The sequence below is a fragment of the Pristis pectinata genome, chromosome 16 (assembly GCF_009764475.1).
Source record: "Pristis pectinata isolate sPriPec2 chromosome 16, sPriPec2.1.pri, whole genome shotgun sequence".
In the NCBI taxonomy this organism is placed as follows: Eukaryota; Metazoa; Chordata; class Chondrichthyes; order Rhinopristiformes; family Pristidae; genus Pristis; species Pristis pectinata.
Genome location: NC_067420.1, coordinates 26,213,702 through 26,240,385, shown reverse-complemented (window position 1 = coordinate 26,240,385; position 26,684 = coordinate 26,213,702). Strand labels below are relative to the sequence as shown.

General features: G+C 36.4%; 1 protein-coding gene across 3 annotated transcripts in view; it reads left to right on the top strand.

The window, feature by feature from the left end:
• Positions 1-1,598: 1,598 nt before the first annotated feature.
• Positions 1,599-26,684, top strand: part of myt1b (myelin transcription factor 1b) — a 50,091-nt gene continuing 25,005 nt past the window's right edge. For all 3 annotated transcript variants that reach the window (XM_052031421.1, XM_052031420.1, XM_052031419.1), the window contains exons 1-13: positions 1,599-1,825; positions 10,847-10,953; positions 12,640-12,694; positions 13,051-13,081; positions 14,753-14,815; positions 16,698-16,960; positions 17,634-18,527; positions 20,485-20,619; positions 21,728-21,818; positions 22,549-22,656; positions 23,524-23,735; positions 24,167-24,369; positions 25,166-25,426. In XM_052031421.1, the coding sequence (XP_051887381.1) occupies positions 12,640-12,694; positions 13,051-13,081; positions 14,753-14,815; positions 16,698-16,960; positions 17,634-18,527; positions 20,485-20,619; positions 21,728-21,818; positions 22,549-22,656; positions 23,524-23,735; positions 24,167-24,369; positions 25,166-25,426 (2,316 nt within the window). In that variant the 5' untranslated portion in view covers positions 1,599-1,825; positions 10,847-10,953. The remainder of the gene's footprint in view (positions 1,826-10,846; positions 10,954-12,639; positions 12,695-13,050; positions 13,082-14,752; positions 14,816-16,697; positions 16,961-17,633; positions 18,528-20,484; positions 20,620-21,727; positions 21,819-22,548; positions 22,657-23,523; positions 23,736-24,166; positions 24,370-25,165; positions 25,427-26,684) is intronic.

The window sequence follows — 26,684 nt, the reverse complement described above, 5'->3', positions numbered from 1 at the left end:
ATACTTTATCTTTAAAAACTGGAGAAAGGCACTTTGAATGTTAGCAAATTAGTGAGAGTTAACCAGAAAACCTCAATAATTGTACTTTTCAACACATGGGCACAACTCTACCTCTGAACTATTAAAACTTAAGAACATAAAATTATTGCAAATAAAGTTATTAAACGAGTGCTTATAATACTTCTCAACTTACTGACTTTAGTATTTTCACCAAAGCATTATTCAATTATTGTAAATATGTTTTGTTTACTTAAAAGTTCTCTTTTACTTGTAAAATACTTAAATAAACAAATGAGGACAAATAACAAGTTTTTAAAAAGTTTAGGATTTTTTAAATCAAATCTTTGTAAACCAGTATTTCCATTCTAGCTTCAGTAGTCCATCAGTTGTAATATCTATACTTTCTCATTGCTAATAGTAACAAAATCCTTTGAATTGAAATCATGTTTACAGTGGCAACTTGAGCTCTGTGCACTTAAGGAGAAAAGCCCGGAGCTGACTGAAGTGCTGAACAGTGTCTTTGTCCTGTACTCAGCTGATAGTATGCAGACTGGGGGAGCTGTCCAAGGTGTCTGTTCTGAAGAAATTTTCTTTTAGTTATACTGATATTTTAAAAACAAATTTTACACACCCAGACCTAAATTTCTACTTGAGTAGATACAATAATACAATTTAATGTTTGTGCTGTAATTATTTTCATTTAAATTCATGACTCACTTCAGATTCTTTCTTAAATGTGATTTAGTACAGAATTGTACATTGTCTTTCTCTGCCCTCATTCCAATAATTGTTTGTACAACTGTGCAATCATTTTTATGAACGTGAGTTAAAGTATACTATAGGAAAGCAAAGTTTTAATGCTTCTAGTCCTTTTAGTTGAGACTTGCTTCTGCGCATATAGCGCTGTGGTCTTTGCTAGGTTGTTTGTTTCTTTGTTATTCTTTTAAAAATGGCATGATACAGCTGATCCACACCAGACATTGCTGATTGATTTCAGCCATAATGCATAACAAAAGAAGTGCAATGTATAATACTGCCTGGTGCTTAGAGATAAGAATTTAATAGAATTTTGGCAAGAGGAGATTGGCTTGCAGAAGCTTAATATATGCACAACCTGGTAAAGTGAGATAGAAAATGGCATTTGAATGCAAATCTCAAATGATCTTAATGAATGGCTGCTGTCCTTTGCCTCTAATAAGGTTTGAAGCCAACAAAGGAAGTAGCTTTGATAACCTAGGGCATCTGTCATATCCTGGGCCGCTTACAGTGTTTCAAATAGGAATCCTAGGACTCTACCACAAGTATGGTTAGAGGAGGTAGGTTGACAGTGTGACATTAACAAGCTTTTAGTTCAAATCATAAATCGAAATAAGTAATCTTACAGCCTAAATTTCAATCAGATTGGATGTATTAACCAACAGAGTGATGTGTCCTTTTTTAAAACTCTGTGATTCCAGGATATTTGAAACTATGGTTCTGAGATGTTTAAATTTCAAGGACCACCTATTAGGTAGTATACAGTAAATTCATTTCTCCTCATAGAGTAAACAGATATATTGCAACCCCAAGGGTTTATGGGTAGTGTATTTACACAGAAAATGCATCAAGCCTTCTCTGCAATCTAACTAATGAGACTGGTCATTAAGTAAATGACACACAGCCTTTAGCAGGCTTATGCAACACACTGGAGTATCAAATATTTAATTCAACCACCACATGTCTCATGCTCCGTTGTGGACTGCCGTGGCCCAGCCCCTGCTGTAGATTTCATTATTGCTTTCCGTGATGTCATTTCACCGAGGTGGACAATAGCTGTGGGGAAAAGGTAAGTCAATATTAATGTTCTCCTACTGACAAAGGAAGACAAAGCTTGTGTTCTTGGCCTCTGTTGAAGTCTGATAAATATAACTGAAACTGCTTGCCCTGCCTTGTTGGGAGAAACAAATTGTTTAACTGGGACAGCTTAGAGAGAGCTTAATTTACAGCTACAAACAGTATATTGTTGGATTCCTTCTATTCTCTGAGCTGTGTACGGACACAGCTGATCTGTTTGTCAATAGAAGACACTTCAGGTTGAATTTACATCACTTAGCGATATCTTGTTGACCTCCTTTTCCTTGTCTAGTTTTGTTATCAATGTCTTCCTGTGAATAATTTTGAAAAGAGTGATCAACTCACACTAATTTCAGAAATACCCTCTCAACAAAGTTGATCTGTGCACTCTCAAGTAAAAAAAGATTTTGGTGCTGCTTTGATATGTCAGTTGTTTGTTTTGTTGAACTATCAGGCTCTTGATAGTGCAGAAACTGCGTAGCACGGAGATAAGTTACATAGATATAGAATCAAAGGTGACTTTTTCATGTTCTTTCTGTAGAAGACTTTTGCATTTGATATATCAGGTCTCGCAATGAGACATTTTTACAAAGAAGGACAAGAGTACTCTTAGATAACCCTTTGGTTCCATTGTTGATTTTGCTTCTTGCTTTTCTGTGTTCTCTGCCCTGGGTCCATGCTCTTAGAAAACTCATTCCGTGCAGTTTAGGCAGGCAAGTAATGAATCATGAAAACATTTCAGAGCATTTACAGGAATACTTCAAAGGCAAACTCTTAGAACTGTTGTTTGGGTATAGAAAAATATTTATGTAATTATGCTGAATGTAATTCAGCTGATATGCAGTCCTTACTTGGCAATATTGCAAAAATTAACATATTTCTTATTAAATATAGTCTAATAGAATTTGAACTTAACTACTAAAATGTTTCTTTGGTTCCTAAAGTTTCTTTTTTTCACTTTAACTTTAAATAATATTTTCATTTACTCTTGTAAGCTGTGCCACATTTTCTCTCAAATATGTAATACAAAATTATTAATTCTACAGAAGAAAAATCATTATATAAATTGTAAGTTCCATGGATTTTGCTATTTTAACAATTGCACATTTCTAGCTAAATACTGGTGTTAAAAAAGCAGAGATTTTATGTGCATGAATACTTTATTGCTCAATATAAAATAGATTGGATACAGGGTATCTTTTAGCTGTTTTGTGTTTTAATTCAAAGCCATTTGGCAAAGTGTTTACAATGCGTCAGGTAATTTGATGGAGGTGTACTCTACGACTTGCTCTGCACAGATTTGTTTGCATGATTTGTGGGAAAGTGCTGATTTCTATCATTGATTACACAGTGACAGGAACAGGTGACTTGCTAGTAAAGACCTGGAAAAAAAGCAATTAGCTGTGAGAAAGGGAACAGCTGTTTGAAACAGCTTCTTGCTTTCCAGAGAGCATGGTCAATAATCGGTGAAAAAAGTACTTAACCTAGAGAAAACAAATCCTATCATTGCTGCAGAGAGGAAGCCCATTATTTACTCACAGTTGCCTGGGCATTTGTCATACTAAAATCAAAGAAGTTGTTTTCTAAATCCACTTAGTTTTGTGAATTTGCTTTGAGGAATTTTAGATTCTTTTCTGATTGCATGAGTAGAAATCCTTCTTACGATGGTTATTATAACAAAAGGGATGATTCATTAATAGTAGTGCATAAGTCCTACCAATGCTGCCCACTGTATACAGCTTTGAGAAAATAAATGCGTAGAGTTTTATTTATCTGCTTGAGTAACAATAAAGATGAGATCCTTCACTTCTGATGTGAAATATTAATTAAACTCCAACTGTATAATAAAATTCAAGTACAGGATGAGACGTAAAACATGTGTTGTACTGTATATCTCCTGCGAGCTATAAAGGAGCCATTTACATTTGCAAGAAAAGAATCACATGGTTTCTGTAAGTGTAGTCAGCAGGAAGCCTTTGTTTAACCTCACTACACTTGTCACATTTCAAATTGAAATATGCATAACGTGAGAAGAGTCACAAAGGATTCATTTTTAAATGTGTATGCAATTGGTTATTTTTAATTTGATCAAATTATTTGAATGTTTGTTAGCTAGTAAAAACTTTATATATACTATAACTCCAATAAGCTGAACGTTGTAACTTTTATATAATGTAAAGCACATCTACCCTACACAAAGGGTAAATGTGACAACCTGTGTACTATTCCTATTGTGTGTTTTCAAAAGGTTTAATTTTATAGATTTTGTACACATTTCAGGATTATACATTAAAAGCTGATCAAAGCGAGCAAATTAAAGCAGTTTAAGTACTGTTGTTCTATTTGACTGAGCAATACCAACAACTAATTTAAGCTGATTTAAACCTTGGCATAGTCTTAATTGTTTTACTTTACTACTATATATGTCACACATAGTGCCACAGCTTTCTTAGGTGAATTCAAATTGTAATATTGACTGTTTATGGCAAGGATTTTATAGACAATAACAGGGTTTTGAAAATCTTGCTGCCAAAATTAACAGCAGAAACTAATTGTTTGCAGTTTATTGTAGTCTTATCTAAAATCTTCAGATTGTCAGCACCAACTTCTGATGGCGGCTGCTAACAATGTAAAGTATGACTGTGAGCATAATAGTAAGGAGGCAATTTTAAAGAAAACTAGACTTAAAGAAAGCTGTATCATGTATTTCACCCATCTCTTATCTCCAGGTCACATATCATTAAGCAAGAAAGTTTAGACTTTGCCAAGTGTTGCATTGTACAGTATATAAACTGTGACTGAGACGGTAGTACAATACACTGTGTCTAAAGCATTTTTAGTTGGAGTTGAAAACTCAAGCAGTATCAGTTCAGTTAGCTGAATCCTTAAGTCCCTAAAATGTAAATAAGTATACATATGCAAAACTGTGTTAGACATCAGGAGGACAGTTTGTATGGGATGTAACCATTTTAGTACTGATCTCTATTCCAAAATGAACATTAACTGTTTATTATTGCATTATTAAGTCTGCATAACAATTAGTCAAGAAATTCTAATGTATCCAAATACATGTACTAGATCAGTGTTACAATGAGCTATTAGCAATTGTTTCAGTTAAAGGAACGCCCTACTGCAAATTTCAGGCATAATTTAAAGGGAGTTGTGTTATTTTCTCATGGAAAATGTGCGACAGGGAACAGCACAGAGAGAGGGACAGTGGCTGGAGGATGAGGATTGGGGTCAGATTGCCACTGAAATAAGTTCTTGAGGAAGTTTTTCAAGAATGATCAGAAACTGGAAGGGAAATTTCCACCAATGATCAAAGCCAGGAACCAGGGCCAGGAAAGCAAGAAGTGGAGAATATTTACCAATGATCAGAGTCTGGGTTCGACATCCAGAGGGGTATCTTCCACAAGGTTCGGGACTTGGCATTGATTTCACAATATGAAGGGAGGGATAAGACAGCTGGAATAGGAAGAAGAGAATGGTTGGTGGAAGGGAGCAGCAGAGATTTAGGATTTCACAGGATGGGAGGGCCTAAAGGGATCAGGACCATCAGGAGATCAGAAGGTAATCCTTGTCAGAAACTGGAGAGTTGTCAGGGGTGGGGACATGCCTTGCTTGATCAGGAGTGAGATCAGGGATGGTCAGAGCTGTGCTGTGGATGGGGAGCAGAGGATTTCAAAGGCAAGTCAGAGACTTACTTTACACATATGCTAGTCCCAGTGCTGCAACAGTAAAACAATTGTCCTGTGACTGATCAATGATGAATGCAGTTTTGGTTCCCACATAAGGGTTTCACATGCAGGGAAGTGCCTGGCTGAATCTCTAGAATGGCATGGAATGACCTGGAAGTAGATGTTATTGTGTTTTCGCTCAGGGAAAATCAATTTTCAATTGCATAACCCTGAAAAAAACAGCATAATGCTTTCAAATTCTATGCATAAAATATAACTCAAATGCAATGAAAATGCACCATGCCATCTCTTTGAAGCTTACTACCTAACATGGATGCATACCAGAAGCACTCTTTATATGCTTTTGGTGCAAGTTCTCCAATAACCTGTCTTATATTTTACCACAATTATTTGATCCTAATAACTAACCAGGGAGTAAAATTATATTACTAAAGATAATAATTAACTGATATAAAGTAGTTTGTTAATGTAAAGACACAAAATAATCAAAGTTTTTTAAATTTTTGTTGGTGTGTACAATCTGTGCAGGAGGTAAGTTGTCAGCTGCGTCCTATTCCTTCCTCTTGTTTTCTGGGAAAAGGGACAGATGGGGTTGCAGTCAAGTCTGCTGCACCTAGGAAATTAACCATATGTGGTGCATAAGTAGTGATTTCTGGATAAGTGCTTTATCCTGGAAAGGAATGAGAGCAAAGTTTTGAGGAGATTTTCACATGGGAAAGTAAGGACAGAAAAAGAATATCTGATTATTTATAGACACAACACAATCCACTAAACATATGCACACTCGTATTTCCAACAAACTTGATTGTTTTTTCAGGAAATGTCATACATTTATACTGACAAATCCATATGTGCAACTGAAAGTTTCTGATAAATACAAATGAATATGATTCTAGATATATAATTGCTTTCATACAAGTGAAAAATTACCTTTGAGGAAATGTAATGGCTTAAGAAAGGGGAAAGATTTACAATTATGTTAAAGCTTATACATTGTTCTCTTTTTTTATCAAGAAATAAATTGAACCATACATACATCAAGGAAAATTGAGTATTATCCACTGGAACCTGTGTAATTCCCTTGTAAATAAATTCCCTTGTAAATTGGAGCTAAATTATAAATGTACAAAATTGAAGGATATAATTGTAAAAATATGGTAAATGATAAAGAATTGCACAAAATAAAAATGAAATTTATTGGCATTTGTTTTTTAGTATTAGCACAGAATGAGAAAATATAAAACTCGCATGCAGAAGTGGAAAAACATCAGTAATTTCTACACAGGAAGACTTTGCCCCATTTAATCCTTCAGTTACTGTTAGCCTATCAAATTACACTTTTTCCACAGTGAGGAATACTTTTTAAAACAGGTAATCAGTAACTGTTTTGAAGTGTCACCATAAGGAAACAACTTCTTTTAGTTTGGACTGGCATGAATGTCGATCTTGGCCGAGGCTTGAACTGGTAGTATCTAGGTAGGAGTACAGTGCTTTGTTTCAAGTATCACTAAGTTTAAGTGTCTCAGTCAAAAAACAAGCTATATAAATACTTATTGATTGGTTAACTGCTGATTTTATTTTATTCTTTTCTTTTTCTTTGCAATTTTCCCAATAACAAGAATCCTTTTTCTCTTATTTATAATTGCAAAAAATAGACCCACTAAATTAGAGCTTTTGTGATGTGAAATCAGTAAAACCTGACTACTGATATCTGAACTATATAATGCAGAATTATATCAATAGTGGGACTGCCTTTTTGTTACTCTTCAACATTGGCTCATATTTTGTATGTGGAAAAAATAAAAAAAATCCGAAATACTGGTCATTATTTATTTCATAGACGGCGACATAAATAATATATTTTTTTCATTTTTGTGTAAACAGACAAAAACACGACAATTAAGTTTTTGGTCTACCACAGGAAGTGATTTAAAATATCCCCTTGTGTATGTGTAAATAATAGGTAGACAAGAAAGTTTATGGTTCCTTCCCTCTATCTGAAAAATCTATTGATGTTTGCTTAATCAAGTTGTCTCATTAAGAACCCAGAAAAAGGAGCCTGTTAGGTCTAGGTAATGGTGCGGAACCCTTTGATTTTCAAGTCATGTTAGGCTTGTAGCATGTAAGACATGCACAAGCTATTCTCTTTCTTGACTTAAAAGTCTTGAATATGAAATGAAAGCTTCTAAAATCTCTCCTCCTCTACCTACCTTCCCTCCCTAAGGATCCTCTATAAGACATATCTCTTTGATCAAGCTTCTGGTCAACTGACCTAATGTCTCGTTATGTGTCACAGCTTCATCTTTTCTTTGTTAACACTCTTCTGAACTCCCTTGGAAGTTAAAGTTGCTACATAAATGGAAGCTGTTGTTGAGTTTGTTCCTGCCCATCTGAAAACTCTAGGATTAAACAAAGTCATGGAGTTGAGAAAAAGGATGAGTCCAATTTTGGTGGTCTTGTCACTGAATACCTGAGGGAGGAGCTGTACACATAGTTGCAAGTGCCTTTTTGCTGAAGTTTCTTGGCAACATGAAGGTCTAGATAAAATCATATGGTATATAGTCTTGAACTTGGAAATCCAGGACATTAAGATGTCTGGCACCCATATTTTTTCACTGCAGTGAAAACATAATGATTATTTGTGAAAACTTTTAGACCTGGGATGACAGCTGTTGGAAGCTCTACCTGCATATATATGGTTAGATTATGGAAAGAGAAACAATTAATTCTCCAGCTGGTGAAATACTTGTTCAATGGGAATGGTAGAAATAGTGACAAGGACAATAGTGGAAATGTACTTCTGTGTTTGTGGTGAAGATCAATGAGGTGTGAGATCCTTCCCATTTTTATTCATATATTCCTATACCAATTCTTTAATTGTCTTAGCAGAAAGGTTAATATCAGTTAGTCTGTACTGGTAAATTGCTTGATTTTAGTCTGTTAAATTCCATGCACACAATTGAATGATCTTTAAACCCTTTTCATGCATCTAACATCCTTGAGTCAGATTAGAAAGTTTGCTCTGCTGTATTAGAGCTGTTTACTTCATTGTGGGCAAACAGAAAATGTACCTCCAAAAATTTCTCTGCAGCATTCATTTCTGGGTCTTAAGTTTGTCGATGGATTTTTTTAGATATGTGAAATACCAAACCATCTGAAGTAAAATGTCAAATGTAATTACTGGTACCAGCAGTTTTTACATTGTCTACTGAATGTATACATGAAGAATGTAGTTAACTAGAAAAGAATAAAAGGATTGAGCAGAAACGCTGTGGATTTATGAAAGGGAAGTCATGTTTGACTAAACTACTGGAGTTCTTTTGAGGTTGTGACAATCAGAATAGATTTTGGGTCACCATTTGGTGGTGTTGTATTTAGATTTTCAGAAGACTTTTGATAAGGCTCTACATGGGAGGTGGATAATAGTGTTGGAGAACATGGAATTGGTCATAATATACTGGCATGGTTTGAGAATTGGTTAAAAGATACAAAGCAGAGAGTGGGAATAAACAGCTCTTTCTCAGTTTGGAAGCTGTAACAAGTAGGGTACCACCTACCAGTAAGGATCAGTGCCTGGGCCCTAGGTATTCACAATCTATATCAACAATTTATTTAAGGGATCCAAATAGGATACGTCCAAGTTTACTGATAATACAAAACTAGGGGGGATTACCAATAGGTAAAAAGATGCAGAGAGGCTTCAAAGAGATATGGACCATCTGAGTGGTGAGAACATGGTAAAGGGAACACAATGTGATAAAAGGTGAGATCTTCCATCTCAGTGCACAAAATAGAGCAATAGAGTGTACTTTAAATGGTGACATTTTGGTAAATGTTGATACTCAAAGAGGCCTAGCATACATGGGGGAGCAACAAGTAATCAGGAAACCGTTTTTATGAGTGGATTTGAGTACAAGAGTGCTGCCTCACAGCTCCAGGGACCAAGATTTGAACCTGACCTTGGGTGCAGTCTTTGTGAAGTTTACCTGTTTTCTTGGTAAACACCCAGATTTCCTCAGGGTTCTCTAGTTTCTAATCCTCATGCTAAAGATGTGCAGGTAGGTTAATTGACGACTGTAAGTTAATGGCAAAAAGAATCAAAGAGGAGTTATTGATATGTGGGAAAAAGAATAAGTTGGAGGGATGCAAGAAAGTTAGAAGGGAATTGGACTAAATGGGATTGCCCGTCTGGGAGTGAGATTAACCTGATGACAGGTTTGCCACATGAAGAGCAGTTGAGTTGAATAGGCCTATGTTTAAAAGGATTAGCTGTGATCTCATTTAATCTTACAAAGTACTTTTAGGTCTAGATAGAGGAGGGAAGATGTTTCCCAGGTTGAGGAATCTGGAGCCAAGGGGCACACTCTTAGAATAAAGGGTAGGCCATTTGGGTAATTTCTTCACTCCAAGGGTGGTAAATCTTTGGAATTCTATATCCTGGTGGGCTGTAGATGCTCAGACATTGAGTTCATTTTACAAAGATTAGTAGACTTCTGGATTTAATGAAATCAAGGAATATAGGGATAATACATGAAAGCAGAACTGAGGTTCAAGATCAGCCATTAAACAAAACAAAATGCTGGAAACACTCAGCAAGTGATGTATCATCTGCAGAAAGAAAAAAGTTAATGTTTCAGGTTGAATATGTTTCATCACACCCTTTCCACAGATGCTGCCTGAACTGTTGAGTGTTTCCAGCATTTTCTTTTTTTTTGTTTCAGATTTACTGCAGTTCTTTTGATTTTTCAGCTGAGCCCCCAATCTTAATAAATGGCAGGGCAAGCTCAAAAGCTGGATGGCCTACTGCTGCTCCTGATTCTTACATTGTTATATGTGGGGCAAACTTTATCTTGAAACTCCCCCAGTCCTAGTAATTCAAAATGCAGTATCTTTTTAATAATGTTTTGTTTGAAATGTAATTGCATTGCTTGTTGGAAGATAGAATAGAAAATGTGGGGTGTTGAATTAAGTTGTGCAACAGTCAAATGATGTGAATAAGTTACTAGTAAATGTTATTGCTTGATATAGATTTAAAATGCTATTTCAATCATTTGTACAATGAGCTGGAAGAATAATTAAAAAGAGATGAGTGATCTCATTAATATTATGCAGGATTCGTAGGGTAGCAGCTGTGCCACTGATGGCCAAATAGCTAGTTTGCATGTTACTCACCATACACAAGGCATTTTTCTCTCACGAAGCTTGGCAAATTTTCAGAATGTGTTCAAGTTGACTATAAATTGATTTTTGAGTAGTCACAGAGTTCCTTTGTTTTGTATAAAAACAGAATAATCTTGTTTTATCTTAAATCACAGAAAATGAATTTAGAGGTGAGCTGCTGAATCAGACTTGGACTAACGGCAGTACTGAGAAGCTCAGCACTTGTGAAACACCCAGTAGCCTGCACAGCAAACACACCAAGGTGACAAGGGTTTCCTCTTTCTCAGTGATATATATTTGTTGAGGTAATATTGAAAATAATGATGGAATCCTGTTATGGTCTTGGTTGCAGCTCATACAAATTGACATGTAAACACTATAAATGTGATAAAGTACAGTATATACATTGCTTATAATGTGCACAACAATCTGCTTCACACATATTATAGAGTTGTGTTCAGAACAACAACCCAATTAGATTGCAATATTGGATCTGGAGGGTTTTTTTTTGTCTTACATTTAATGTAAAAGTACTGCAAGCTGAAAATTATGGAAGTTTGACTTTAAGATCCTATTGTCTGACTTTAATTATTGTGTTATTTCCCATGATCATTTGGTAATTTTATCTTTTTCAGCCACTCACAGAAGGAAACTTAATTGATTTTTGCTAAATTTACAAAGTTAATACGTAAGACAAGTTCAAAGGAATGGCACAACATTAAAACAATAGATCACTTCTGACAATATATCAAAATTTTTAGAAGACCATCGAGTGTCTACATCCACAAAGTCTGCGGCCTCATATATATAATTTATATAAAAACATTTATGATTTAGAGTGCTTTGATATAAACCATGTATTAGAAACCATCTTTCTCAAATCTTCTCAGCCTCTTTCTATTAAAATTCAGGGAATGTGTACCATATTATTTGTTCCTGGCATACCAACATATATTTAAATTTAGCAGGTCTTGTGTATTACTCATTAGAATTTTACGTGGCATCAATTTAATAATTTATTTGCTGAAAACAGCAATTGCAAAGTCATAGTATACATAATTTGCATTGCTGCCAAATTCCATATATATGCGAATAAAATGTTAAAAAGTCGTTTAGCTGAACTTACGGCTCTGTAATGAAAAATAATATGTCTATTGTGAAAAAAGCCTCTGAGATCATCAAAATGCTGAAGTGCTGTATTTTGAAAGGCTAATAAATAGAATTGCAGCTTATCTCACACCTGCTCCACTGCAGTAAGTGCAAACCATTCTACCAATGGGAATTTACACTAAAAATAGAAATTAATTGCATTTCTGTTATTGCTGATGTAATAACACAGCATGGTACTTTTCAGGCCTTAATATTAAATATTAACTAATCTTAATTATATCCAAGTTACTTTGAAAAGTATAGCCCAGTAATCATTATCAACAATGTTATCATTAAAATGCTTGATATTTTGATAGTCTTAATTACAGCTGTTTAGGTGTCAGTTCTGGAATTTCCTCGCTGAATTCCTCTACTTCCTCATCTCCCTGTCCTTCTTAACCCTCATTAAAATCCACTTCTTTGACCACATCATTCTAGTATCGCTTCTGCTGGCTTAACATCTATTTTGTTGTACTACAATGAATCTCCTTGAGACTTTTTTTAACATCAGGAGAGCTGTAGAAATGCAAATTGCTATTGTCATTTTTTGCATCAATTTACTCATTCTGCTGTTTTAGCTGAAAGGTTAAGATTAAAAAGATGAGCTTCCATTACACTAATGAAGGGATGCATTTTGTTTGAGTATCTTAAGGATTTATACCATAACAATTTATGATAAAGCTGTAGGAATTTCTCATGCATGTCTTCAAAAACTGACACGACTTTTTATAGCATAATTTGCACATGTTTGAGAGAATAGTAAACCTATAGTCCATTAACTAAAAGTTTGGTGTTATAGATGAACCAAGATGTTGATGAAAAGAGGCTGCGTACTCGCTCAAAGGGAATCAGAAGTACGTGTAACTATCTTTTATTTCCTTTTATGTTTTTGTAATTACTGCTAGTGATGCAGGTTTGCAATAATTTTGATGCTAATTTTATTATTGCAAGTTCATTAAACAATGTAGGTACATTTTTAATTGGTACAGCTGCACTTATAAAGCCCCATATTGTCTCTGAACTGATATTGCAATTTTCACCTTGCTTCTAATGAAATGTCCAACTATTTCAGTGTTACTCTTCAGTTTGAGATGTTATAGCATGATTAGATTTAAATGTTGATTATATTACGTGACAATAAATAAATAATGATTCATTAGCTCAGAAAGCTATTAAAACTGAGTTTCTTTCTTTTCATCAAATTGTCCAGTACCTGCAGAGCCTGTGGGACAGGATATAAGGTATGATATGCTCCGAATACTCAGTTTGATTGTAACTTAAGTTCTTATAAGATTGTTATGCCTAGAAATTCAAGTGCACCCAATCAGATGTAGGTTGGGATAAGGGGATTTAGACAAGATACAGGGGAGGTGGGGTGGGGGTGCATCAGAATGTGGATAAATATTTTACCCATTTAGCAGACCTCTAACTACATCATTCCATGAGTGCCTAATGATGGGAGAATCCAAATTCCTGTGCATGGAGATTGACTTTGTGGCGAGATCACAAGGCTGACTTGTGACAGGAAGTGCCAGTCAAGCTTTTGACATGTTGTGAAATGAACTGGGAAAGCTGAAAAACATGACATTATGCAGTTGAATTTCTGGGCAAGTAAGATTGTCTTATGACTAGACATGAAGTAAGCTCTGATTAACTCTATCAAGCAAAACACCTTAATAATAATAATAATGCATAGAATCTGATGGCCTTATTCCCCAATCTTCCTGAGTTCATGTGGATAATGTAGGCTACTGCTACAATGGGCTTCACCACCATTCCCTACCACTCCTTACCAGCACTCCTTCCCTTGCATTTCTCCCATTCCACAATCCAATATGCAGTTGGCTGAGTTGTCATCTGGGCTACCAGTACTGCATATGCCAGAATCTGTGAGTGACATTGGGTGCAGATTAATAATGCCTGTGTTCCCTGGCAGGATAGTAATCAGGCTTAGTCCTCAAAATGGATTGGGTCATTTGCTAGCACTGTCCCAAGGAGGGTCAACCAGTTGATTAAAACCCATCCTTGTCATTACTGGAAGGAGAAGCTTGGAAACAATAAGAGTCTCTGATAATACTTTTATAAGATTTTATTCAAAGTGATTTTAAATCAGACAAAATTAGCTGGTTAGTAGAGTTCTTTATCAGAAGAATTAAGCAACAGTCTGGAGAGATAGAGTAAATTGGCACAAAGGGGGAGAAAGCCAAGGAATGGTCACTTTAATCTGAAAAGTGTAATGTGACCTCTTTAGAAAAAAGTGCAGGGATCACTCCAGTTTAAAAAGTAATCAGTAGGCTTTGAACCATTGGCTTTGAAAAGTGCAATTTTATGAAATACTATTGCAAACCTTGTAAAAATATTTCCCAACAGTGCAATGCATATAAGCACTAATACAAAACTTTAGAACTAAATAGTGGCAAAATTGATGATTTGCATCAGGGTCCTAAGAAGGAGAAAGTACAGCTTAAAAATTGAGATCTTATACTCATTTTACTGAATATTCTGTGTTATTATCTCTTGCATTTATATCTAAATCCTGATTTTTTTCCTTATCCTAAAGGGAATGACATTTTCACCATCCATAATTTTTATTTAAAAATTCATTGGCCATGCCAGCATGATAAAATGAGATGTGAATCCATTTTATAATAAATAAATTTATGCTTCCATTAAAGTGTTATTGGAATTCTGAACATATATGTGTTCAGCATTGTCCCATAGCATAATTTTAGAGCTTGTATAATTATCAAGATGGGAAATTCTGTAATATTCTTATGTATCTTTTTCCTTAAAATCATTTGCTGAAGCGTCACCACCCCTAAGTTCAGAAATTAAAGTGAAAAGATTGACAATGCAATGTTTCGTGCTTTATTGCATAAAACTGTTAACATTTTAATAATTTTCTCGTCCAGCTGCCCAACTCCAGGATGCAATGGCTCAGGACACGCCAGTGGAAAATACGCACGGCACAGAAGGTAAACCTTTCCAGTTTCATCAACTTAAAAATAATGTCATTGAAATAGTACCTTGGGATTAATTCTTTTGATAGCAAAGGTAGTAAGGGATATGGAACAAAGGCAGATCTTCAGAAGTAGGTCACAGTTCAGCCATGAATAGGCTATAGAAGCTAAATGTCCCAACCACGTTCATAGAAGAGTACAGCATGGAAAAGGCCCTTAGACGCACGATATCAGTGCCAACCATGATGCTAATTCAAACTAACCCCATCTGCCTGCACACGGTCTATATCGCTACATTCTCTGCCTGTTCATGTGCTTTGCTAAATGCCTCTTAAAAGGCAGTGCCTCAAGAAGGCGGCATCAATCATTAAGGATCCTCACCATCTGGGACATGCCTTCTTCTCATTACTACCATCAGGGAGAAGGTACAGGAGCCTGAAGACCCACACTCAATGATTCAGGAACAGTTTCTTCCCATCCACCATCAGATTTCGGAACAGTCCATGAACTCTACCTTGTTATTCCTCTTTTGCACTATTTTATTTTTTATTTTTGATAACTTAAAGTGATTTTTATGTCTTGCATTGTACTGCTGCCACAAAACAACATGACATATGTCAGTGATAATAAACCTGATTCTGATTCTGATTCTGACTTCCCCTGGCAGCACGTGTCAGGCACCTACAACTCTCTGTGTAAAAAGCTTGCCTCATAAATCTCCTAACTTTACCCCTCTCACCTTAAACCTATGCCTCTAGTATTTGACATTTCCACCCTGGGATAAAGACTCTGACTCTCTACCCTATCTGTGCCTCTCATAATTTTATATACGTCTATCAGGTCACCCCTCAGCCTCCAAATTTATCCAATCTCTCCTTGTAGTTAATACTCTCTAATCCGGGCAATATCCTGGTGAACCTCTTCTGCACCCTCTCCATAGCTTCAACATCATTCCTGTAATATGCTGATCACAGTACTCCAAATGTGACCTAACCAAGGTTTTATTCAACTGCAACTTGACTTCTGACTTTTACACTCGACACCCCAGCCAAAGAAGTCAACTATGCCATATGCCTTCTTTACCACCCTATCTACTTGTGTTGCCACTTTCAGGGAGCTATGGATATGTATCCCAAGGTCCTGAGGGTTCTGCCATTTACTGTATATTTACCTCTTGCTTTTGACCTTTCAACTGGCAATATCCCACATTTGTCCGGATTAAACTCCACCTGGCATTTCTCTGCCAAAATTTCCAACTAGTCTATATGCTGCTGAATCTTTGACACGTTTCTCACTATCCAAAACTCTGCCAATTTTTCTGTTGTCTGTAAATTTACTAATCAGCTCACCTACATTTTCATTCAGATTACTTACATATCACAAACGACAGCACTAATCCTTACAGAACACCATTGGTCACAGACCTCCAGTCAGAATAACATCCCTTCACCACTACCTTCTCTCTTCTCTGGCCAGTTTTGAATCCAGTCTACCAAATCTCCATGTCCCTTAATCTTCTGGATCAACCTAACATGAGGACCTTGTTGAAAGCTTTACTGAAATCCCTGTAGACAACATCCACTGCCCCACCCTCATCAGTCATCTTCATTACCTCCTCACAAAGCCATGCTGACTATCCCTAATAAGTCTGTGCTTTACCAGATGTGAGTATGTTCTGAATAAGATAACACCTTTACTAAAATAGAACAGTAGTTTTAATTTTTGCATGTTATACCTGATTCTGTAATTTCAAGGTCTGAGTGTACCAATAACTTTCATAAATACTTTGAAATTTGTAAAGCAAGTTAAAGTAAATATGTGTATAAATTCAATATTTTATGTTGTGAAAATTGAAGATGCCTTTCAAGTAACTGTCAAGTTGTCTTTTTGTTAAAAGTTCACAAGGCTGCCCTTTGGCCAAGAAAAGGAAAATACAGGACACTGATTCTGATCAACCTCTGACCAAAAGGAAATCCCATCCTTTGAAACTTGCATTGGATGAAGGTTATAATGGAGATAGTGATGGTGTAGATGATTTAGAGATAAAAGAGGAATCAATTGTAGATGAATCAGAAGAAGCACTTGAAGTTGAAGAAGAAATAGAAGACGAGGAAGAAGAAAAAAATATGGAAGAAGTTGAAAGAGCAGAATTAGTACCAGGTGCAGTAAAAATCAACAATTCCACAGAAATATTGCAATTAATTTTGATAACAAAAGAAACAAATCTCTGTTCCTTTTGATAAATGCCATGAAACATGGTGATACATTTATCTGTTTGATGGTTGTGCCATAACACAGATATTGTTCTATTTCGCTACAGCTATAAAGCAACTTTGCTGGATTCCCCTAAAGTAATGCCAGTATTTCACAGCCAGCCACAACTACTTGGAATTGTGTAGCTAACCCTCCTCTCCTATGGAATAATTGAGCAAAATCCTTAAAGTTGCTAGCAAAACTGAACAGAATTCATTTGAAATAAATCTAGATAATCCATACCCCTGGACCCGGAAAACTCCTAATCAATGCAATAGGAGATCTTTTAGAATAATAACTGTCTTGATTTCATATTGCATCTGTAAAAAGATGATGAAATTTTAGTGCTGAATTGTAAAGGAAGACTCTTGAAGTCACCAAGTTCTGTCCATTTCACTTCAGGATGCATTGTGTGCTCTCTGTTTTTGCACTTACCTAATTATTAAAGTGCATTGACAAGACTTCCCACAAACAACATCATTTGCAATCAACTAGAATATTAACACATTTACTGATAGTTTAGATGTTCTAAAAGTACACAATTATAATGAATACTAAACTTGCATATGTTTTATTGCAGAGGTAAGGCATAAAGGGCTAGATGATAGACCCTACTGGGAGGATGGAGCCAAGAATGTCAGCACTCGAAAGGACGATTTTATTAGCTATCAGGAATTAGTTGCCAAATCACTTCTAAATCTTGGCAAAATAGTAGATGATACTGCCATTCCTTCATTCCCAGAAAAAAAGCCAAGTAACAGTGAGCTACAACCCAATGAGACTTGCATTTATATGAAAGACAGCATGCATCAGGAAGCAACAGAAGAAGAAAGTGATTCTGGAAAGGAAATTATTGAAAGTGAGCCTGTAACTGAAGATTCCGAATGTGAAAAGGAAGTTGACCAGGATCATGACTCAGCTGAAGAACACACTGTCAAGGATATGCTTCCATCTGCTGAGGAAGCAAATGAAGAAGAAGGTAAAGAACTAAAGGACTCAACTGATTCCACTCACTGTAGTGAGCAGACAATTGTTTTCCACCAACAGTTCGATGAGGCTGACAAACAGGATGTGGAGGAGAACAAGACCTCTCATGTGCAATGCAAGGACAGTGCTGAAGTAGTAGTGCAGATATCACAAGAGACAGAACATGAGATTCATTGTGAAGGACAACCAAAGTCAGAAAGCTCAGCATATGCAGAGGACAATGTGGAGGAATGCACTGATGAGAGCAAAAGTTTACCCCCAAAGCCTGCAGTAACTGAAGAGTCTGAAATGTATGACATGATGACAAAAGGAAATCTTGGGCTCCTTGAGCAGGCCATTGCCTTGAAAGCTGAGCAGGTGAAGATGAAAAGAGAAGATATAAGCAGAGAGTCCAGTCGGATATCAGGGGAACAAATGAGGCATATCCACATTGAGGACAAGCCAAACAAATCTTTGGATTCCATCAGGAAGAGTCTTTATAGCAAAGGTAAGTGGCAGGCGGTAGCCTGGATGACAATTACTTGATTATTCTATGTACATGAATTTAATTTTCAATGCAGTGTACATTGTTATTCCACCACATTGAGCATAAAAAGTGCTGTACCGTATGCATAAAATAACTGATCACACACTGAGAAAATTACACAGACTCTGCAGCTGTGCTAGCTTTGAAGCCAGAGCTATTAAACACATTGAAACATTTCTCTGAATTATTCAACCAAGTATAGTTTAATAACACAAAACATTGTAAAAACAGCAGTTGATTATTTTGGCATTCTAGTATTTTACATTTGTAAAAAATGAAAAGAACTTAGAAGTGGTTTCTTATTTATCTATAATGTATCCAGTTGATGGATTAGAGGATGACTCGCTGGCTAAACACAGTGCATGGTGTTTTGGAGATAAAGTCTAGTTTCCAACACTGGTGTGCAATGATCACAGGTAGGGTGGCAGTGGGAGCTGACCTCTGCACATTGGAAGGATAAAGAGTAGCCTGTGTCCCTGATTCTGATCTCTGTTAAGTGACCTCTGTTAAAAGTCTGCCTGTGAAAAGTGACCTATCTGTAATGGGTCCATGGTTAAATAGTCCTGTCAGCACTCATTGTGCAGGATCCCTCTCTACAAAATCTTTTCTCTTGGAGGCAGAAAGTGTTGTTGCTGCAGTATGCCAGCATAAGCCTCAATGTTCAGCAAACAAGGACAAGTCAGTAGAGAAAAAAATCAGAGGCCATGAAATTGTGGTGCTGTGATACAGTGCAAATACTTAACACATTATTCTGAAATTCTTGACTCCACTATTTTATGGAGTCATTTACCTGTTTAAAATAAATGGGCAGTTCTTCTGCTGAAATAGCAAGTGTGGAATTCAGACAAAGGCATTAAGTGTTTATACATTAATGTCACATGTAGTAATTTCAGTATGAGAGACTCAATGCATAAAGAATAAGCCATTTGTGACTATGTGTTAGAACAATAAATTATTGCAGGGGACTTTGATACAATTGAAAGAGCATCAGTAACACACCAATGAATAATGCAGTAGTCTATTTATTCCATGTGTGATTCATTTTTGAGATATAAATCCATCCTGAAATGACCATTAAGTAATAATTTGCAGGAGTGAACTATATATTTTTTTAATTTCACATTGCTGAATAGAGGAATTATAATTCACGGCCTTGAAATAATGGGCTTTTTACACTCATTATCAACCATAATCAACTGCAACCCGTGTAATTTTCCATATTTAATTGAATTACATTTTGTTCAGTGAAGATTGTATGAAACGATTATCATTTAAAATGTATCCTCAAATGTTCATTAACATACAGTTAGTTCAATGTCTTTGTACTTCACTTGAATGAAACTTCAAAATCCATCAGCAAAAGATTCGCCTATCATATTAGAGGACTAAGGAGACTTCACAGTTGTGTTTAAAACAATAAACAGCATGCAAAAGGTAAATCCTGAAGACTATGTTGAATTAAACTTGGCTGGTTAGACATGGGAACACTAATTCAAACCATTAACAGTAAATTTATGACTTACGTCAGGGAGTTCTTCACACAAAGAGTGATCAATGTGTAGTATAAACTTACAGGCAAAAACTCACAAATCTTTTAAGAAAGAGTTGCACATTCATAGGGAACTCTCGGTTATCTTTGGGTGCATGAGATAACTAATGATCTCTAGCGTGCAAATCTGTTTTGTGCTTTTTCTTTGGCTTAAGCTATGCACTGGCCTAGTTCAGTAAAACATAGTTTGATTGTGGTACATTCACTGAGGCAGAGATTGTGAATGTGATAAGACCACAAGCTTTTGCTCTGGTTCTCTGCTGCTAACGTAAAATTGTACGTCACAAGCTTCCTATGACTTTGGCTAGTTATACGTAACACAAATATGAATTCTTAGTTTTACTGTTTTCTGTACACGCTGTTGTGTAGATCCCTCAAGATCTGAGAAGAGGGAAATTAAGTGCCCTACCCCCGGCTGTGATGGTACTGGTCATGTGACAGGATTGTATCCACACCATCGTAGTCTTTCAGGATGCCCGCACAAGGATAAAATACCTCCAGAAAGTGAGTAGAGTGGAGCTGAACGCGTCATCAACAAATGTCTGACTGCTGATCTCATGATGGAGGGGTGGTCATGACTGAAGTAGCTGGAGGTGATTAGGCCTTGGACACTGGTTGTAGAACTACTATAGCAACATTTAAAGGGTTTGCTTTCCTTGTAGACTAAATTATTTGGTCCATTGTATAAAGTCAATACTTATGAGGTTACACAGGGATAAAATCTTTTCAATGATAGAAATATTTGCATTGCTTATATTATAATCAGTGAAATGATTCTCCTTTATACACTTATTACTTGAATCAAATAACTTTCTAAAGGCTAGCCCTGTGCTAGTTTAGAACGAGACTGAAGGTTGAGGAGGTGTGATATTCTGGTGTTTTACCTAGTAATATATCACTTGTATTAAGTCTGAGAATCTGGGGTCTTTTGTGTTTAATTTGAATGTAGGCCCAAAGTCACCCAAGTAGCACAACCCTGTCTCTGGTGATCTGCTGTTGGGAGCCATTCACATTGATGTCACCGCACATAGTCAGCACCTTTACACCTTACTGTATCATAGGCACGTAGTTAAAAGATACTAAAAGTCCTTCAGTTGTTGACTTGTATGCAAAATAAGCACATAACTGAGTCAGACAGACCGCAAAGTTCAACTGCCACTCTGTGCTGAGTTAGCTGCAGCTGAAATAATGCAATAGCTGTGACCAAGAAAGGGAAAAATCATTAAGATTTTTGCCCTTATAATGATCCAATAATTCCTGCTGGAAATCAGTGCACATAAGGGATGGGTGAAACAATTCTGTTCCCCAGTAATTTCTCTGCTCACCTTACCTGCCTCTCTATCTCACCCCCAACACGTGCCCCCCCCACCCCACAATCCCATTCCAGCCTCCCAACCACTGCCTCCCATCAAGATCAAGTACCCGCCAATGCTCACACTGGCTAACTTAAATGATGTTTATGATTTGGTCCTATACAGCTTAGATAAAGTTGCCTGAAAAAAAATCGGCCACATAACACAATGCTTTTCTGAACACCAAGGTGAAGTTGTGATAGTGCTTACAAAAAGGCAGGAAGTCCTTGATACATTTTTCTTTTTGTTTGCTTATTCAGTCCTTGCCATGCATGAAAATGTTCTGAAGTGTCCCACACCAGGCTGCACAGGACAGGGACATGTCAATAGCAACCGAAACACACACAGGAGGTAAGGATGTTTTTTTACTCACACACCCAATTGTTGGAAACTGTTGAACATTGAAATGTGCTGCAGCCACTGCAAGGGATCTGTGGAGGAGGGGAACAGTTTAGGGCCCTCTCGCTATTCCTCACTAATTAGTTAAAATATGTGCTAAAACCCCATGAACTATTTGCCTTAGGGTTATAATGATAATTAATGATGTGCCAATGTTAAATAATGGGAATAACATGACTTGTTAAGAAAACGTTAACTTGAATGATCTATATTACATATGCTTTTTTATGAATGAAGTATATTTTGAAATTTAAATGAACAATACTGGACCCCATTGTTGTACCACATGGAGAGTCCAGTGGTGGGCTTTAGTGATAGTTACGATGTTCTGACTCACAGCATGTGTGCCTACGTCCAGGACTTACTTCAGTTTGATTAGTGGAACGCATTTGGAATCATGGCCCCCGCCAGCATGATTTGACCAAATATGACAAGTGTTCAAATTCATTGTCATCTAGAAATTTATTTTCTGTCTGCTTTTGCTTCCCTATGCACAATTAAAAGAAATCAATGCCTGCAATCAAAAGTACATTGATTGTTTCATACCAAATTGTTAAAGGTTCATAAGGACCAATCACAAACGATAGCCCTGTGTTTCTACAATATAAGCTTTCTTTAAAAAAATTTTTTTAGCCATCCTTAAAAGTGTAGATAACCTGAATTACTACTGTCTTTGCCACAGCCTTTCTGGATGTCCTATTGCTGCTGCTGAGAAGCTAGCAAAATCTCATGAGAAACAGCATAACAACGAATCTCCCAAAAGCAGCCAAAGTTCTGACCGAGTGTTAAGGTATGTTTACCCCACCAAAGCCACTGAGGCAAATGAATAAGAGCTGCAAAAATTAAGGCAAATTAGAAACACCTTTTATGCACTGCTATTTAGATCATCAGGAAATAACTACCAGACATCATATCTCCGTGCACTAATCCTAGGATGGCATTGTCAGCAAACTGTTCTTTATATTGAATTATAGGATATTCTTGTGTTAACAATTTTTGGATGAAAATTCTGCATAATATTATGATAAAATTGATATTTTCAAAGTAAATAATACAATTTTCATAAATGGGTATAGTACACACTTACAGTTTATTAGATGAGGTTTACTCATTAGGAATTAAGATACAGAAGTCTGCATATCCGGCAGGACTTTTCATCTGTTGGAGGATATTTCACGTAAAGTGCCATATTCTGTCAGGGCTGTGTCTATTCATGTAGTATGCCTTGAAGGATTAATGCTGCCCTTATTCATGTCATATGCCATGCAATATCAGTGCTGTGCTTATTCCATGTTTTCAGTGAATTTGCTGATACCAAGAAAGAGTAATAAAATATGGAACTAGTTTATCAACCTCAGCAAATTTTTGACATGTGACATTAGAGTCAGATTGCCATATGGTGTTCCTCTATTAGACAACTGTTGACAGTACAGCAATTCTGATCCAGTGGCAATCTTCCCTGTGAGTTGTTCTCACATTTCGACTCTTGGAAATATCAGTATGATTATGTTTTAGTACAAATTAACATGATTTGTGAAAAATTGACAAACATTCAGGCTGTCTTCTGCATTATCAATGTTTTCACTAAATCAAGGGAATGAGACACAGGCTTGGACAGAGTTTTGCCATTCAGTTTTTAACTCCTTGTAATTTCCAGGCCGATGTGCTTTGTGAAACAGTTGGAGATTCCACACTACAGCTATAGACCTAATATGCTGCCAGTTACCCCTCGTGCTAACCTAGCGAAGGAGTTGGAGAAGTATTCCAAGGTTACATTTGATTATGCTAGTTTCGATGCACAAGTTTTTGGGAAACGTGTGATAGCTCCAAAACTCCAGACATCTGAAAGCTCACCTAAAACCTTTAAATGTAAGTATGTTTTCAAACCCAAAACAGTCAAACATTAAGATTGAATGAGAGCTAAAAATTGCAGTCACTGTCAGTTAATATTAAGAGTGACAGAAAACCAATTTATTTCATGCTTCAGATTAAGTACTACTGAATTGATTGTGTTATTAGCAATTTAGCATGAAAATCCTGCATAACAAAATGACAAAACTGATTTTTGAAAGGCAATATAAACATTGACTTAAATATCTGCATTCATGATTATTTCCAATAGCATCTCAGCCAGATTAAAAAAATAAACATTGTCTTCTGCCTGGAAAGCAGAAAACTACTTCAAACAACTAGCTCTCTTGATGTGATCTATACTATTTTGTAAACCATAGAATTGATATTGAAATTATTGGGAGTAGAATCTTCTTGACGTTTTTGAAATCCAATGTTTTTTCACACAGCAAAGCCATTCCCAAAGGCCTCATCACCCAGTCACAGTATGTCTACCAACTATGTTAAAAGCTCATCTTCATCTGGTGGCTATGATTATGCTCATGAAGCAGAAGCTGCACATATGGCTGCTACAGCTATCCTTAATCTATCAACACGTTGTTGGGAAATGCCAGAGAATCTAAGCACCAAGCATCAGGATCACACCTCTAAGGTAAATCATTGCACTCAACTGCAATAAAAACAGAGAATGTTGGAAACACTCACGAAGCCAGACAGCATCTATGGAAAAAGAAAAAGAATTAATGTCTCAGATCAGAGACCCTTCATTGGACCTGTTCTGGTGAAGGGTCTTCAACCTGAAACATTAACTGTTTCCCTTTCCACAGATGCTGCCTAACCTGTGGATTGTGCCCAACATTTTCTGGTTTTATTTCAGATTTCCAGCAAGTGCACTTCTTTGATTTTAAATTCCATTCTGCTAATCCAATTGGGTTGTGCAGGAAACAATAAGCAAGAAAAGTATAATTCAGGGGGTTGAATATATTAGACTTTTTTTTTCAAAAGGCCAACTGGTTTTTACCAGATGATACACTTGATATAGTCCTTTATTACCATAAAGCTACAATGGTGTTTTGGGTCATGCATCGTACAGTTACCACCAATGCAAACTTCTACATCACTCTTTAAAGGAAAATTAATCATCATGGCTAATTTCCACTGAACTTTGAGCATAGAATCAATACTCTTCAGTTTACCTCAGCGTATGCCTATTAGTGTCTGTTGCACTTTTGTGGCCTGAATGGGACAAACCAATTTGCACATAATTCGATAATACCCTAGAATGACACATTATAAAGTAGTATACCCAGCATCTTACTATGAAGTAATAAATTAACAATGTTAAATGATAGTAACTATGTTGACCAAATTAATAAAACAATTAATTGTTTTTTCAAAAGTATGAAAAAAATACTTTGTGGTGAAATCCTTGTATAATTATTTTGCAGAACATGGACATTGAGGTGGATGAAAATGGAACTCTGGACCTCAGTATGAATAAAAAACGAAAAAGAGAGAATGTGTTTTCTGCTTTAAGTTCTAATGTGAGGTCAGCGGACTTATCGTCCTCCTACCTTCACGGAAGCAGCAGCACGTGTAGCAGCGTGATGGGTTCACCACAGTCCAGTCAAACATCTAAACAAGATGAATACGATGGCCCTATTGACTACACAAAACCAAGCAGACAAAGGGAGGAAGAATCTGAAGAGGTGAGCTCTGAGAAGTGTCACATTTGATTTATCATCTGAGAAATACCCTCTCTTTTTTCTACAGTCTGTGCTGTTGTCAACAAAACACATAACAAAGAATTTGGTTTCAGAACAAACATAGTTTTCACATGGATGAAGCACCAGTTGGTACAAGTGCTTTATTTCATTTGTACTTTCACTTATCACCTACAAGTAGCAAATTTGCAACTGCCCATGCAGGAGATTTTGATTATTCTTAATTTGTCATTCAGTGTAAAAATATGATTGCCTTGCAACCTCAAAAATGTCTTACAATAAACAGAAACTTGCCACAAAAAAAACAGCTTTGAGTAATAACAAATGTGCAAGTTCTAAAAGGCATTCTGCACTTATAAGGATTTATATATTTACATTTCATTGTGCCACTAGCAGGGCAATGGCAGTGCATTTTTATTTTAAATTCCATTTGTGCTGTTTGATTGCTTTACTTTGAACATTCTCCCATTTTGTAATTCTGATTGCAAAATAGCAAATCAAAAAGTTGAAATTACATGGTTTTCCCTTTTTCAATTCATTTAAATTTGAAATCGCAGACTGGACAGTGATGAGAGAGCAGGCAACAGGTCCAAGGCAACAGAGGGATTTTTGAGAACATGAAGCGCAGGTTACAAACAGGTGCTTTCAATTAAATTGTTCTTTCTTGATCTTTCAGTGAAAACACCTGGCAAGTGTGAAATCTAATTTTGCATTTAGACCCAGATTATTGAGGTAAAATTGGGCCCTAGAGACTCTGGAACAGCTGGATGGAAGGTGTTCTAAGGTAGCATTTACATTACATGCTGATCTGATTTAAATATCAAGTGAAGATATTTCTCACCACAAAGTGAATGTGAATTTAAAAAATCACTCAGCTTCTGAAATGACAAAGACCTGAAAATTGTAGTGCAGCTTTACAGGAGTACTGTCTAAATGTTGCATGGTACACCAGTGGCCTTTTCATTCACAAAAATTAAGTAGCGCCTGAGGCATTCCATTTTAAACGTGCCGTCAAGCACTGAGGCCAGGTCTGAGAAACTGTAGGAAAGGGAGGGAGAGAGACCCTATTGTGTCCTGAGGACACGGAGGGGTGAGAAGGGTGGTAATAGTCTGTCAACGATCAGAAGATCTGAGTTTAGGGGCAGGTTTTGAGCAGGTTGGCAATCAAGATTTCAGGGGTGGAGGAAAGTTGGTCATTGATCAGAGGATCAGGGTTGGGGTGGTTTTAAAGCAAAAGAAATAT